We start from the raw sequence: 17,415 nt of genomic DNA, 5'->3' as shown, positions 1-17,415 counted from the left end.
CAAGCAGACATAGCAGCTTCATATGCATGTCCACACCTTGAACCTAAGAGCCAACGTTTACAGAAATCATACTGAAATGGGGCAGAAATCCCTCTTCAGCAATTCCTCTGAAGCATCAAAGCAGATATTTGATACTGGCAGTCATTTATCATCACAATCCCTCAAAGATCCACCTTTTAAAGTAACATGTTGACTTATCTTAGACAGAAATTGCACCAGGATGTGTTTCCGATTATAGATCAACACTTAAGAAAGATGTGTAAATGATCTTTTATAATGTGAATATTGAAGTTACTTTTCGGCAGTTGGATTGTGTTTCTGGCTTCTGAGTTTAATCCCAGATTTTGTAATCACACCCTTCTTTGCTCGCTGAAGCAAAATACCACTTAATTTAATCCCTAATGAGTGTGTACCTGTGCAGCTGGCACCGGAGCCTACGTGATGGATGGACGGGTGGAGGGGGGCGCGTGATGAAGACACAGCGTCACTGCCATAACTCGGCTCAGATCGGCGCGCGCGCGCGGCGCTCCTCCGCGTGCCTTTGAAGCTGCGACATACCCTCAAAAACACCCCCAACATGGCCACGTCTGGCAATGATCTCTTTTTTTTTTAAGAAACGGTGGGGACTCAATTACATAAGTGATGCGCAGCACAATTAAGCGAGACGTTACCACACGAAGCACTTTGCTTGTATTTAGGGCTAAATGTAAAGGAAAGTGGCGAAAAGAACTTTAAGAGGCAGCTGGGCTGCATTTGTCTCCAGAGCAGCGTCCTGTGAGCTCGCGGCACTTGCCACCACCCCCCGTCAGGGGAAAACACGGGGTTGGAGGGAAAACGACCTATTGTTGTGTATCACGCAGGCGCTAAAATGACAACCGAGTCAAACAAAGTGCACCGAAACCCCCCCGAGCTGCGGCTAAAGTGCGGGCACGGAGGGGGCTCTCACTTCTTGTGAGTAAATAGGGCGGTGTGGTGAGGAGAAAGTGAAGTTGTGTACTGTTAGCTTGTTTTACCTCAAAAGAGCCGTGTCGCCTTGTCTGCTGACCACACTTTCAATCGACGAATAGTCCACAGTTTGTCCAGCGGGCAAACAGGACGGCAGAAAGCAGCACAGGCTAAGAATGAACGCGGTAAGCCACTGACCAGACACGCAGGCATCCTGCACCGCAATCATTATGTCCATCACAGCTGGATTCTGCTGTCGCTAGTTCTCCCAAGTCTTCTGGATGCCAAAAGCGAGCGTCAGCCTTACACAAAATCTGCCGGAGAATCGAGCTTTAGTTATCCCCACACTTTTCCACCTCGGAGTCCGCTCAGGAAGTGTTCCGTCCTGTAGTTTTCCCAGGTCTGTTCGGATGGAGGCTTCACCGCGCGAGGAAGTCTTCTCTCCAGTGACTTGCACACCATCTAGTGAGGAAATGCGATTTAAAATGAGAGCAGACCTACAAGCAGACAACCCCCAGGCTCTGATCCTGTTGCCATGCGGCCGTTTCCCGGGCAACCCGTTCCCAGTGGCTCGTGATGGAGCAGTAAAACCGGTAGGTATTGATACAGCCCAGGAGCAATTAAAGGCATCGACTGGAGAACCACCCCCTATTTATTCTCCCTTAACCAAATGAACAGCCGAGCGTTTGCTGGAAATGGAGCTCGGTGTCAATGACGCAAGTGGATCCCTCGGGAAAAGTCTTGAAAAGCTTTCAAAATGTCACACTTTAGGAAAATATGTGACTTTATGAAATATCTGTGATTTAAAATCCACTAAAATTAAGATTTTCCAACCCATATAGTATTGGCCAAACTAAGACCCCCCCAAAAAACACTGCTCTCAGAAAAATGTCACTTTTTTTGGTAAAGTTTGTTTTAGACCCTCACATTATGTATTGCTGTAAGCCTTTTGACTTAGCCTACATAATACTTAACAGACTGTACAGCCGTAACCATGGGAATGACATACATTTCTCTGAGGTGACATGCTTCCATGCTGCCCCTGAGTTGCAGCAGATGACGTCTAATGTGTTATGATCGGCATATAGGTATTTTAGTATGGCAGTAGAGAAGACACTAAATCAAGCAGTCACAACAAATGAGCGTCTAAAAGAGAATGCACATCACTCAGTTTAAAAATCTTTCCTTCGTCGGGGATGTTCTGATTTATGGAAAATCCTCAAGTAACAGACCATAATCCACAGCCTAATCCCTATTGTTTTTTTGTTTTTTGTTTTTTTTAATCTGTGCATCTATTACTATTTTTTTATTTTATTTTGCATTTTCAGAATTATGTTAAACTGTTAGTTTTATGAATTCTTCCCATTTTATAAATATTACCATAGATATCAGTAGAAAGTTTAATGATGAATAAAATGTTACTGAAATCCTCAGAGTTGCACAAAAGCTATTTCTTACAAAATACTAATGGCTTTTTTCTTCTCTTGGCTGTGTTTGTTTTGGGCAAAAATGGCGCCCAAAATAGCAGTCGTTTTAATGGCGTGGCATTTCCAGGTGGTTTGTTCCCCACTTATGAGTGCAGCGAACAGCAAACAAAATCAAATTTTCAGCAACACCTGCCCATTCAAACTAAGTTCACTGAACTGTCCTTGTGGGAAAGCATGGCTTTAAATAGCAAAATAGCCTCCCAACTTTGCCAATTGTTTACCCATTTTAAGTAAGAAAAAATGTGTAGGACTCCAGTGAGTACTGAAAAGACAGTACTGAGTGTAATAGTGGTTGCAGTAGTCAGAATATCACAGCGCTAAAGAGAAAAAGAGTTACACCAATGCCATAGACGGCTTTCAAGGGGACTTGTTTTGCAGTTAAAAAACGTCAAATTGAAGATGCTACTCTAATTACAGGGTACACGCTTTAGACACTACATGGGACATTTTAGCATATAGTGGAAATGAGTCAACAACTACTATTTTGTAAGAGCAGCATTAAAAGAGAGTCAAAAGTTCATTTTGTCACTAACACTTGTAATTTGCATAACTGAAGCTCTTCTGTTAATAGCTTAGATCATGTAATCAGTAGAATCAGCTACACACTAGTTGTGTATTGGAAATATTCTTCGGCTCAGACGGAAGATATTTTCCATTTTTAGCTTGTCAGTCATCTTTTTTTTTCCCTGTCATTTCTATGAACCTTTAAATTACCTCAGAAAATGTACCTTTCCATGCATGAAAGCTATAATTACAAAGACTCCATTTAGGCAGACCATAATATTCAACACATAATAACCTCAAGAATTTTGAACAAGATGAAAGGGATCTGAGCTGCTGTCCCTATGTCAGAGTTGTTTTGAGTAATGTATACCTCAGATGCTTTCTTTAGGTTTTAGTTGCTACTTGATCTCCCAAACCTGCAGACTGCTCAGTGCACACAGTTTGCTTTAATGAGAATCACATAACACACATGAACAACAGGTAAGGTCCATGCGTGTATGATGTGGAGTATGCTTTACAGAAATGAACACTAAAACTCATTGTTTTCAAGGGATTACCAACATACAATTAAATCACCTCTCATGACCTTTACCCTTTAACACCGGAGTTTTAGCTCTGGTGTTGATGCACTTTAAAATTATTATAACTCATAGACCGTTTGTGCAACAGATTCTGTAGCTAAGAAAAAGCTGCTTTACAGTAGGAATGTGTTTACGCAATCATCATAAATCAAATGTATTCGGACGCAGAATCTGATTATTTGCACTAGTATGGTTATTGACACAAAGCTGTTTTATCAGCTTCAGAATTCTTTGGAATTTTTTAATTGTTTTTATTTAACCTTTATTTACCAGGAAAGTCCCGTTGAGATTAAAAACCTCTTTTTCAAGGGAGTCCTGGCCAAGCGGCAGCAGTGAATTATGTTAATTGTGTTAACGGTTGAAGAGTTAAGGTAGTTTAAGGAGCATATGTAATTTCCTGTCGTCTGCAACAGCTCTAGTTTATAGAATGATGCAATTGTTTTGTTTCGGGACCTAACATTTAAAGATTTGATTATTCTGTTAAATCAAAGTATACAGTTGAACCTAAACACGTGTTCACATGTGTAAAAATGCCTCTTATTGTTATCGCTGTGATTTCCTATTTAGATACCTTGAGGTCTGAAGCCTATTGACAGCCAATTTTATCTTGAATTTGTCAGGCACATTAACCTTTTTACAAATTAGTTACCTGGCTTGTTATTATGATAATAGATAGCATGGAGCAGGAAAGTGTGCCAATCGATTCAAGCAGAAATTGATGTGTGCAGCTGTTCTATATGTACTGTAGTTGTGCATGATAATAATAATAATAATAATAATAAGCTTTATTACAGACTCAAGGTCCATTTGCCACAAAATATACAAAACCTAAGGACTTAAGGATAAAAATAGTATAAGTGTAACAAGTATAAGAAACAATGAGACTTACATTGCAAGAATAATTGATCTTGTATTTTGTTACTAACTTAAAATAGAAATCCATGTATTCATTTGTGAGCATATACAAGGTTTGCACTGTACATCAACTCAGAGTATCTAATCTATACATTTATTTATTATCGCTTGCTGTATTATTCTTTAATGAGGATTTAGAGAAGAAGACATTTTGAGTGAATTTTGATGACATATGTCCTCCTCAAGTCAAGTGATTTATTTTAAGATTTACCTTTTTTGTTTTCCCTTTTCACATGCTTCAGAAGCCAGTGCACTCGTGTCAGAACGGAAATGTACTTTCAAACACCGTTGATGACACTTCATTTATGGTTAGTTGTTAAAAAATGTTATGAGTTATTAGATATAGCTAGAAAACGATCCCAAGAGTGTGGTTCAGTCTGAACTGTCTTCAGAATGAGCTGAGCACCCAAGTGAAGTCCATCTGCCATCCATATATCATTATTCTTTTGCTAACCCTCAACCAAGCCACAAGACAGGAGCTTAAGTACAGATGCATTGACTCCCCTCTTTCCCAGAAACCCTCTCCAGTTCTGCCAGGGGAACTTCAAGGCACTCGCAGTCAAGCTGTGAGACACATTTCCTCCAACACATCTTGAGTATTCCCCAGGGACTTTTCCAGGGAGTTATCTAGGAATCATCTGAAAGAGATGCTCATCCAAGCTCCTCCTGAGAAACCGAGCTCTTCACCCTAAGGAAGCGCCACCAAGAAACTTATGTTAGCCACTTCTATGCACATTTAGAAGATAGTCTCCTCCATCTTTTCGCTGAGTGCGTGTTGGTCCAACCAACAAAGGTTTAGCATGGCGAAATCTGCTATAGCTGTTGATGGGGCTCCAGCTGTCATCGAACAGCAAATTCAGCGGGACGCTGCAGGAGACTATCTTCTAAATGTGCTTTATTACTGTTGTGATTATTGTTAAGGGCCTGCTCGCTCATATTTTTTTTAAATCCGTATGGTCAGTGCTTTTTTCTTCGCTGCAAGGAGGACGCGAAAGACGGGTAAGCATTAGGCTAATATGTGCTTAAAACATTAGCCGTGGAGGTACAATTCAATTTTATTTTATTTGTATAGCCCAATTCACAACAACAGTCGTCTCGATGGGCTTTCGTATAGGTAATTGAAAAAGTTAAACATAAAATGAAAAGGATCATGAATACATAGAATTCAATAGGAAAATATTAAATTCAACTAACAAAGTGACTTAGCCAAACTGGACATCCCTGCCCTTAGACCCCCCTTCGCGGTAAGGAAAAACTCCTTAAAAAGACGGATTCTGGAAAAAACGAAGAAACCTCAGGGGTGCCCACATGAAGGAGGGATCCTCCCCCAGGACGGACAGGCGATTTACCAGAACTCATAAAGAAGAAATAACTTATCTATCTCTACAACTACACATTTAAAGTCTAGCAGATGAGCTTCATCCAGCCAAAGTTTGGGGGACAGCCGGAGGCGCGGAGTCGAGCCGTAGACAGGATCCACAGCCAGGTGTAGGAGCAGGAGCAGAGACGAGGTACACGGCCAGGTACAGAGACAAGCCAGAGGCAAGATCCACAGCCAGGTGTAGGAGCAGTAGTAGAGGCGAGCCAGGGACAAGGTACACAGTCAGGCACAGGAGCACGGATGAGCCAACTGGAATCTGGAAGCACTCCAACTCCCCGGAGGGGAGAGGGAAAGAGGGACAATACATGAATTACACTGCAAAAAAACAGAGGGAACTAAATGATGAATAATAATCAAGAATAGAGAAGAAAAGGAGGGGAGAAGTAGATGAGAAAAGAGGATAGAACCCCAGTGCACCATAGTTACCCCAGCTTCAACTTCTAGCAGCCTTTTAAAACAAATAGTTATTGTTATTAAGTTTAGTTTAAACACATTAACATTAAGTTAAATGATCTCTGAATACTAACTAGTCTGACAATAAGCCTGTCCAAAGAGGAATGTTTTCAGTCTAGCTTTGAATGTAGAAACTGAATCTGCCTCTCTTACATGAGCTGGGAGTTTATTCCATAAAACAGGGGCTTGGTGGCTAAACGCTCTACCTCCAACCGTACTTTTACTAATTCTAGGAACCACAAGCAGTCCTGCATTTTGCGAGCAAAGTGTCCTGTTTGGGTGGTAAGGGTCTATGAGGTCCTTAATGTAGGACGGGCCATACCATGTAAGGCCTTATAGGTTAACAGGAGGATCTTGAACTTGATTCTGGAATCAACTGGAAGCCAATGGAGCGAATCTAACACAGGAGTGATGTGATCACTACTGAAAACTTAATTGCCCATTTTGAGGCACTTAAAACTCTGAACGAGCAATGAGCATCTTGGATGTAAATATGTGGGAATTACATAATCCTTTATTTTGTTCTGGACACCACTGGAAACACAAATTCATATGGTGGTTTCTCAGATCGTAGCAGCACTTCCGCCTTTGGCAATGGGGTGCTTCGGATTGCGGGGATTCGCGCTCCTCTATGCAAAGGCAGCTGCCGGTCCGAAGAAAAAAAGCTTGTCCGGGGGGGGTTCAACAAACCGCGGTGCATCCGCAGAAGGCGGAAATGCTGCTACGTTGTCCTGAGAAGCTGTGTAAAATCATCAGAAGTTCACAACCATCACAAAGCCCTCCTCTCTGCCGCTAACACAAAGCTACACTGATCCAGGTGTGTCTGTGTCTCTTAGCAGCGAAAGCACTGACGTCATCGCCCCGCCTCCCCGCTTGAAATGCTAATTCGAATTGAATAATGCGACAATGTTCGCAGGGTGGATGTTAAAATGAAAATGCAATCCCCTCTTTGCATCTTCGTTTTAATTATGACACAGAAGAAGCGTTTTTTTAAGTAGAAATGAAAAAGCATTTTGAAGAATTGCTTTTTCATTTTAATTTTGAGTCAATTGATGCAGTTACATTTTGAAAATGAAAAAGCATTTTTGTTAATCCATTTTATTGTCAAATTAGACATTTCTAAATGAATTTTGCTACACATTTACCAGAGAACTTTTTTGAAAATGAAATGTCAAATACCATTTTCATTGTCATTTTAATTATGTGACAGAATAAGCAGTGTTGAAGAAGAAAATGAAAAAGCATTTTGGTGGATTGCTTTTTCATTTTAATTTTTAGTCAAAAAATGCAGCTTCATTTTGAAAATGAAAAAGCATTTCTGGTTTTGAGTTTTTTTTTTTTTTTTTTTTTTTAACTTGTTCTGTCCAACAGCTGAGCAAAACAGCTGTTGGTTGAGTTTTATTTTTAATTCTGCTACAGAAATGCTGCACTACGATACAAATTACCCTGTGTTCAGTTTTCGATACATCTCTTGATAAGACATTGTTCAGAACATTTATGTTCATCTCCTAAAAACGCATAGCAGCTGTCTGGATTAGCTGAATGCCTAGTTGAGTGAAAGCAAAAGGGTATTTGATGAATCAGTTATGCTGTGGGCAACAAAATATTGAAATTTAAACAGATGAAGCGGTGAAATTAACTGTCAAAACCGTAAAGTGATATTTTTAGCAACAGAAAATAACTTGCTATTGCAGGCAAAAGTCTTACATCCCAAAATGTTAATGTATCACTTTTAATTACATCTATTTCAAATTCTTTCTTTTCACAAATAGTAATACGGAATAAAACTTATACTTCTGCAACAGCTGGACAGCTTGAGAGGGTTTAGAAGGTTGTGAATTGTTTGGTCAATGTGACTATACTCTAAATGTTTTATTTCTACCTGGATGCCAATTAAAATGGTTCCAATGTTGTAAATAGAGAAAAAGTGCCCATGCGGAAGGGAGCTGGGCAGCTTTTTATGCTTGAATACTTGGTAACATCTTAGTCATTTTCTGTTCCAGTAAAGTTTTCTTTGTTTAGAGCATGTTGAGCCTCAAGGCAGCATTCATATTGCAAAAAGCAGCTCAAAAAGGGGTTTATTCTTTCATGGAGGGAGTTTTCATCTGGGTAGACTTATTATCTATATTTCTGTCTTGATAGCACTTAATAAATCTTTGAAGACTCACCTAAGTCTTCGACACATTGACAAAGTGAAATGAGGATATCATACATTCAGCATAAATCTATACTCAGAAATATTATTTTGACAAAGGGAAGCTTTCCAGTTTTGTTACACCCGGTATGACTCATATACAGACACACACATAAGGAAGATTAATTTGAGAAAAGAGTAAACTTTATTGAATAGGTGATGATCCTAGAATAGAATAATTTATCCAGGATTCTTTAGACATTTTTACTTATATACAAATCTAAACGTAGTTGGTAACCAAAATAGATCAGAGGACTTCAGGATGTTTCTTTGTACACTGTATTCTGAAAAATTGCATGTTCTGAATAAAGTTTTGTTTTAAATAACTTCTTTTTAAATGCATTGTATTGAAATAATGCACCATTAGTGAAAGATTAGATAATTGTACAGCACATTTTCCTCTGAACAGATGTCTTCTTTATATTTTAATCAAAAAGTCAATAAAAAAAGTAATTCTAGATCATATACGGTAAGTTAAACCAAGATACAATTGAAATATTGGTGTCCATGCGTGTCAGAAAACTACAGCCAAGTATCCCTTTAATATACTAGATTGATTTTAATTTGATTCACAAGTTCATTTAATCAGTTACAAATTCAATTCAATAAATGTTTATTTTTATATAATTTTATTTCAAAAATATTGATTGGGTTCTAATTGACACTTCAGAACACTAAAGATATGAATTCAGCAAAGATGGAAATTTTATGAATACATTTAGGAATGAAAAGTTTTAAATTTTAAACAAAACAGATTTTTAGATTCGATTCATTGACTTTTTTAAAGTTAGGATCAATTTGATAATCAATTCATCTTTTTTATTAAATGAGCGTAAATGTATGGTGGTTTGAGATTCCAGTTTTCTGTGGGCATTTTGGCTTTCTTCCACAGTTAAATAAAACATGCTTTAAAGGTCAATTGGAGATTCTAAATCACCCTAAAGATTACATGTGAGGGTCTTTGGCTCTGTGATGGACAGGTAACAAGTTGTGTGATGAAAACCAACTAGAGATGTCAACAACTGTAAGCAGGAAAGGAGGAGGATGAAATGCCACAATGAATAATTACACAACCAGAGAGCAAATAAAAGAATAAGGTAGCAATGTAACCCATTTATTAATGTAATATGAACACAAAACATGACCTAAATAAAAAAAAGTTGTATTTTCTTTTTTAGAATACCCAGTGAAAGGTCTAAATTGAAGTGGAACTGATGGAGATAATGAAATAAGGAGGAAAAAAAATCACTAACTCCAAAGGGTCAAATACAGAAACAAGGGGAAGGGGGGGGGGGGGGGTCTTTTTTTTAATGGAGCTCAAGGCTGACATGGCAGATCAGCATGTTCTGAACATACTTTAAATTCTTAAAAAGATTTAATCTGATAGCCAGAACAATATATTCCACAGCATCTTGAACTGTGTCTCATTTGAACTTTGTCTTATGTGTCTTCTTAGTTATATTCCAAAAAAAGTAGAATTTCAATCACATAAATGTGTGATTGCTGTTTGCACAGTGAAGCCTTTGGCTTTAGTCTCAACCCTTTGAATGTAGACCTCACAAAATGCATTGGTCACACTAAAGTTGTTTCGAGCAACTATTCATTTCAGTGCAAAAGTCTGACGTTTGTGCCAGAAGACTGAAAGTTCCCTTTGCAGTCTGAAACTGTGCGACTCCAGCAGACAGCTGTCATAGGAAACTGGCATCTTCATTGCAAAATTTTATCTGTCTGACCTTCTGGCACAGAGAAATAAATGACACAGCACTACATCTTCAGAGCCTCTTTTCTCACTGCCTGCTTCGTCATATGCATACCAAAAGGCACATCAGCCTGGATTCTTTCTCATCATCAGTTTGGGTTTTTATTTTACATGAATAGTTCAAGATTTAGGTCTGACATGATTCTGTTCTTCTGGTCAACTGAATTTTAAAGGCTTGGTCTAGAAGACATTTTGCTGTCCATCTGAGTAGCATCTTTTTTGTGCTCAGCCTACTTCTCATTGTCCATTGCCATCAGTTAGGGGGTGGGAGGTGTGAAAGGAGTGGGGGGCTAGGTACGGGGAGGGGGGCCCTATTTATTTATTTATTTTTATTTATTGATTTTTAAATCGTCAACGCTTGTTTTTATATTTTGTTGTGCTTTAATGTAAAGCACTTTGTGTTATATTTTTATATGAAAAGTGCTTTATAAATAAAGTTTGATTTGATTTGATCTTAAGTTTCAACTGCTGACAGGAAATTCAGAGGTGTGACAAAAAGTTAAAAGGCCTACATCATGCAAAATCAACTTTTTGAGCGTTTAAATGTACTGTAATGTTCATTCCTCACAAAAAAAGTACCCAAAGCAGTATTTTGCTCCATTCACACATCTCTGAGCATTCCTCTAAAACCCTGCGCTCTTAGCACCAGCCCCTCCCAATCCACGAAAATGAGTGGGTTCTCATATTGTGATGTAAAAATGTGGAGAACATGGATATGGTGTACTCTGGAAGGCTTGAGAATCTCATGATATAAGCCATTTAAATAACTTGATGTTATGTGAGCATGTGCCAATGTCAATGATCCATTAATAATAGGGATGCTCAGCTATTGTACAATGACTTGGTGGAGGTCTTGGTGTGGCTCAGAGGTGGGAGCACTTGTTAGTAGTTTATTGCTGAAGTATGGTGGGTGTGAATGGGACCTTAGTCTCCTGGGCAAAGATGTCAAAACAGGATTGTACATGAGAGACAGAAAATGTCTTTGCTCATCACCTCTGTTGAGAGGTGGTTCCTGGGTTTTGACCTAAATGGCTTCCTTGACTCTTCTTTCACATTATTTCTCCTCTCTGTCCATCATGTGCTCTTTTCTGTCTTCAAAGGAGTGTCCACTGACGTACATAAGTGAACCACTGCATTCAAAAGTCAGTAGTTTTCTTCAAAAGCACTTGAAAAAAACTTTTGGATTTGTGCGTCTTTTGATCACTTTTAAATCAAATAAGCTCAGATATGCCTCCAGGTTTCCCAAATCTTCCTTCCAAGGAATGAAAAAAAAACACTTTCTCCCCAATTTTCTTAGATTATTGCTGAAAAAACTTTTCTGAAGATAAAGTATCTGTATGTAACAATCATTTTGTAAATCTGAAATGACTAGTCAGCCTGCATACTAAGAGAAGGTAAAATGAATAATGAAAGAAAAACAAATTATGAGAAGGGATACCATAGAAAACAATACCAATTGCTTTTTTCCATGCTCAGTATAACTTACAATCAATCCTCAGGGGAACAACGGTTGTGTTGTGTTTTTCTTCGAATTGGCTAGGTTGAAAGATTCTGCAAGACATAATGAGAAGTGATATGCCTAAGTGTTGCTGGTGATGAAAAGCCTGAGGCTTTCAGGAATGCTTTAAAAAGTGTAGAGCAGCTTCCAGATTGGATGAGCCTTACATTCACGACAAGCATAAAAAATCCAATTTATCTGACTGCTGCCAGCCCCCGCATGTGCTTTATTGGACGGCTGACCCTTACTTTACCAAAGACAAACAAAGCCACAGTGGAGTATATTGTTCACCCTTTTCATCTAAATATGAAGGGAATGAAACAAGTCATTACAGTTTTATGCCTGCTTTACAGCCACACTTATGTTTTTATAACCTTTGTGTACACTCACTCTATTTTGAAGCTAAACGGAGAAACAGATAGAAAAGAAGCTTCGAAAACGAGGCGTATAACTTCTCTAACTGGAGAGACGGAGGCAATTTGTTACCACCCTTGCTTGGTGGTCCAAAAAAATGTATTTCACGTTGTTTTGACTCCAACAAAAGCTTGAGTTCCTCTTTTATTCCCCCGATGGCTGACAACCCCAGCAGCCCTCAGCAGGATGGTGAGGGTAGAGGTGAATGTGTCAGTGTGAAATGAAATGCTCTCTATCTCCTCAGGAAGGTCCTTGCTTTATGTGGCTCGCGGTTCATGGGGAAAAAACCTTTCGGAGAACACAATTTTGTGAGGCGAAAACATGAATGCTTGACTTTGAGGTGGAACCCCTTTAGTTCAGCAAGGAAAATACCACATGGATGAGGTTAACTGAGCATTTCTAAAACTGAAGTGCAAATTAGATCCTAAGTACAAGAACACTGCAGGGAGACAATAAAATAATAAAAAATCAGTAAATTCTTTTAAATGTTAAACTCCAGGTGGAAATTGTGGAAAAGGAGATTGTTTCAGAATCGAAATCAGTTGTGAAGACCATTTATTTCATTAAATTTCCACCCAGTGTTTAGATTCATAAAGTAATCATTTTAGATTATGATTGTTTTATGTGTTCCTGTAGAGTATGGAATACCACATGAAGAACAGTTGCTATCATGTTATTATACCTATTAAGCTTGCCATTCTTTCATTGCTCCTTCACTGGAGCACATTTTCTTTGCCTAATTTAATTTATTTATTCAATTAATCTCTGAAACAACAGGTCCTTTATTTCATGCAAAGATTGCCTTGTCATGAAACGTCATGTGCATAAAAACTGAACCAACTAAAGTCCCTATTTAAATAATATCATCTATTGTTTTGTTTTGTTTTACCTGTGTACAGTTTGACAAATGGCCACAGAAATTGGAACCCTGTAACATTCAAAGTAAAAGGATCTACAAATGATTGCTAAAATAATGATTTCAATGATAGCTTGCGATATGAATTCATTTTTTCAACTCCATCAAGCTGACTTAGGTTTTCATCTGAATAATTTAGGGAAGCTAATTGTTTTAGTTGTTGGAATGAGCTATTTACACAATGAGCCAGTAATTTGATAACTCTACGAAGGAAGAATACTTTTTTGCTTATTTGTATATAAATCTGACCTAAATATTACATAACGAGCACCTCTTCCTGGGAGAACATTACATACTAAAATTCATCCAAGTTATTATCCTTGCTGAGGAAAAACAGGCTGCCAATCTGAAATTCTTCGGATCCGGGCAAAATAGAAAAAGATGTGCTTTGCTAATGACAAATGTCATGATGGGAGCTGTACTTTACCACCATCTAGTGTTTGCAGGATATGACGTGTCACTTTTTTCACCATTAGGTAGGTGTGACCATGCTATAGATAAAATACATCAATAATATCTCATTATTGCTCAAGAGGGAAAGTTCCTGCTGCCTGACACTTCAACTTAAGCTTTGAATCTGTGATGTTCATGCAGACACAAGCAAGTTTTAGCCTTAACATTTCAACATTCTGTCTGCAAATGCTGATGCAGTTTGTTATGACTGATGATTGAATTTGTGATGTCAGTCCTAGGGAAAAGATAAATGTCCCCAAGAAAAAAGCTTTACTAGCCAACATCTACAATCTAAAAAATAAAGTTTGACTAAGGAATTAAAAATATTCCAGTCAAAAACACAAATATAGGACAAAAAGGAACTAATAAATACTTAACACAAATTCTTAGTTCTTGCAAAACCCTTTTCAATAAAAAGTGTAGTTTTAAAACCATGTGTTTTTTTTCAAACTTATGTGTTACCAAAATGAAATTAAAGCTCAACACAAGATTCTGTTACAATTTCCTGATAATGCTAACCCATTTGCATAAATTCAGAAAAGCCCTCAACTGTCAGAAGAAAAAAAAACTAATTTACTTGCCTTTGCAAAATATAGTTGTACGGAAGAGGATTAGGGCCATGGAGAAAGAAAAAAAAAGTCATAGAAAATTCTGACTTCAATCTCAGAATTCTAACTTTAAAATAAAGAATTCTGAGATTAAAGTCAGAATTTTCTATGACCTTTTTTTTCCTTTCCCCATGGCCCTAATCATCTTCCGTTAAATTGAAATTCTTCTTCCGGAATGAAGAGGCTGCTATTATCTTTACTTTTCTTTGTTTTTTGTTTTTTTTTTGCAACATATAATGTTGCTGAATAAAAAAAAGATGCCACGTCTGATGTCAAAATGTAAAGTTGTGTTGATCAAAAACACTGCAATAAAATGATGTGGGCAAGAAAAAAAGTCATTAGATGAGTTCGTAAAAACTGGATTAATTTTAGCTGGTCTTTTTTCAAAAGCACTAGCAGTTTTTTCACTGAAAAATCACCTTGACTCAGGAAAAAAAAACATGTTGGCATGTTTGAAGCAGCCTGGTGTTAAAGGGTAGACCTGAGAGGAAATTGCCTTTTTCATTTAAAAAATGGTGATGCCCTTTTTCGTTTCAAATGTTTTAAATGCATCAAGTAACGAGACCGGAGTCATTACCTAAATTAAGATGATTGGAAGACCTACTGGGTGGTAATGATGATGGAATTTTGTGACTATCACCCTAATTTTGTAATTACTTGGCTTAGGTGCAATCAGTATTCACAGCCCATCCTTCAACAAAGAGACCAGCACATCTATTACAGCAAAAATTTAAATAGTTCTACAAATGTTTATTGGTCAGCCTTTGTTTTTTTAAAAATACATTTATGTTGGTAGTAATTGCTGTTTTTAGAAGGTGCCTCTTTAATTCAAATCACATTTTGGTTTTTCACATTATAAAGAGCAATCATGAGCTATAATTTTCTGCTTTAAGGGAACAGTTAGACTTTTGCTGTTTGACCACAAACCTTGATTCCAAAATAGAGTTTTCTTATCTGAATTTTCACGCTGTACAAAGCAATTACTTCCATTATTTTCTCTCTTTACAGTATGACTCTTTTCAAGTCCAAGAAAGTTTGGTTTCATTGAACAGTTAAAAAAGAATGGGACACATTCTCTTATCTTGTAACATTATTTGTTAAATGAAAAATTTAAAGTTCAAGTATTTTGAACATTCTAATGCTGCATTCACACCGTACGTGAAATTTGCGTCTGCCGCCTCTCTTTTGACGCATGTCAAATTTACTGCTTGACGCCTGCCCATGCCACTTTTCTAGACTTCATTTGTTTCCACATCATGGACAACATGGATTATGTTGAGCGAGTAGCTTGGGTTTAAATGTTTTGTAGCTCTACAGAGGTGGCGGCAAGCACGTCGCCATGTCTGGGTTCACCAGATCCTTCAGAGACGTTTTACCATTTACTGCAGAAGGTGCGCCAAGATGTGATGGCTGTTTTAAACGTTTCTTCCATTTGTCTGTGCCCCAGTTTGAAGAGTTTCTTTCCAGCATCAACCCACGACTATAAAATAAAAATAAACTGGAGGGTCTTTTCATTATTGTCTCAATAAAAATAAGATTAACACTATAAGCCCACGGAGATGGAGCAATTGTGCCGGCTCCGACAGCACCCGCGGCGGCTCTCCGTCTGCCAGGCTGCCAACCCAGGATCTGGCAAAGCTCTGCCACACTGAGTTGCTGGAGACTGTCCCCATTACCTTTGAGGGAAAGCTGGATACACCGAGAGGTCAGCAGCCTGTCAAAGAGCACATGCAGCTGGAGCGATCGAGCCCGCTACACTAGCCAGCTGCCTGGTGGACAGCGTAGCAAGCCCCGCCCACCACGGTCTGGCAGAGCTATGGAGCGCCGCTCACTAGTTCTGCTATGCCAGCATAGGCCAGCATAGTGTGTGCCAGCTGCTCCAGCTGCATGGACTCTTTAAGAGGCTGGCAACCTTTCCAGGGTGTATCCCGCCTTCGGCCCAACGGTAACCAGGACAGTCTCTGGCAATCCAGCGGCCCAAGCGGGTTAAAAAAATGTATAGAAGTTCAGGATTAAAATCCTTGCATCAAGCAGCCATATTGAATTTTTTTTTCAACCCGCTTGAGTCACTGAAAACATCATGTGCCCAAAACTTATTCCCTGATTGGTTGACGCGGCTTGTCGCATCTGCCACCCAAATTGCGCCACACCCAGCGCCCAAATCGCTCAGCAGTCTGTACATTGAGTTAACATTGAAACTTGCTGCAATCAGTGTGCAAATTGCATCCGGTGTGAATGCATTGAAAAAAACAACCTTTAAGAAATGCATATTTTACAGATATTAATGGACTTTTTTAGATCTGTGAATTAATTGAGCATACTAATTATAAATTATTGACTGATGATACAAAAACTTTACACAAACACCTTCTTTTTCTCAGAACCTCGATTTGATTCTTGATTATCCCTTGTGCTATCCTAGGCACTTTGACATTGGGAGTTGGGTCATCTAGACCCACTAGACAGTGCGCTGAACCTTTTTTCTTCAATGATTTGTGATCTTCACTGGTGTCCATGGATTACATGAAATCTTTCCACCTTTATCCACCTTTGTCATGGTAGGGAGAACACAACAATATAAGGGTGGGGTCATCTAAGATAGCACAAGGGTTATACGTAGTCTTCCTTGTTCAAAAAGATAAGCAAGAGCTTAAAAACTTGGATGAGCATCAACTAGACTTATGTCCCGCGGTTAAAAAAAGTCCAATTGTATCTGGTTATAGCAAACAAAGAAATAAAAAAAATTAAAAAAACTATGCACACAGACCCACAGACACACAAACATTCACAGGCCAAAAAAAGGAAAAATAAATAATTTAAATGTTAAAATAGGGGTCATTTCTTGTTTGACAATTAGCAAAAAAAATTGATGAGTTTGTGAAAGAGTGAAACATTTTTGAACCATAACTTTTTGCTTCATAAAGTTTATGGCTTTGAATGGCTGTTGGCTCTTGAAAAATGTATCACTCAGTTAAGTATAGAGAAGTAGTAATATTAAATACATTTCAAGAAAATGTCCAAACATTTTCAAAAATATTCCTAAAACTTTTTCCAAAAACAGCAAAAAGGGAATTCTCCTTATTTAGAATTTCATTAAACAATTCTCAAAGCATTTACCTCAGAATAAGTGCCAGACATACGGAGCCCGTGTCCTGACATTAAAAAACTAAAATATTTCTTGTTCCCACAGATTAATATCTTGTTACCACAAATTAATATTTCGTTCCCACAAGATAATATTCCGGTCCCTCAAATTTTATTTCGTTCCCTCGAAATAATTATTCACGTCATAAGTCATTCATAAACA

At 38.2% G+C, this 17,415-nt stretch overlaps 1 protein-coding gene across 3 annotated transcripts in view; it reads right to left on the bottom strand.

Moving 5' to 3' along the window:
* Window positions 1-1,609, bottom strand: part of negr1 (neuronal growth regulator 1) — a 165,119-nt gene extending 163,510 nt beyond the window's left edge. For 2 of the 3 annotated variants that reach the window (XM_023954181.2, XM_078945847.1), the window contains exon 1: window positions 1,014-1,608. In XM_023954181.2, the coding sequence (XP_023809949.1) occupies window positions 1,014-1,183 (170 nt within the window). In that variant the 5' untranslated portion in view covers window positions 1,184-1,608. Of the gene's footprint in view, window positions 1-1,013 lie in introns of all 3 variants that reach the window. The other variant, XM_023954182.2, reaches the window with a different exon arrangement.
* Between the last annotated feature and the right edge of the window lie 15,806 nt (window positions 1,610-17,415).

This window comes from Oryzias latipes, chromosome 4 (genome assembly GCF_053564925.1).
Source record: "Oryzias latipes strain Hd-rR chromosome 4, Olatipes_Hd-rR_3.1".
NCBI classification, from domain to species: Eukaryota; Metazoa; Chordata; class Actinopteri; order Beloniformes; family Adrianichthyidae; genus Oryzias; species Oryzias latipes.
The sequence above is the reverse complement of the archived record's forward strand: the minus strand, read 5'-3'. Positions and strand labels throughout refer to the sequence as shown.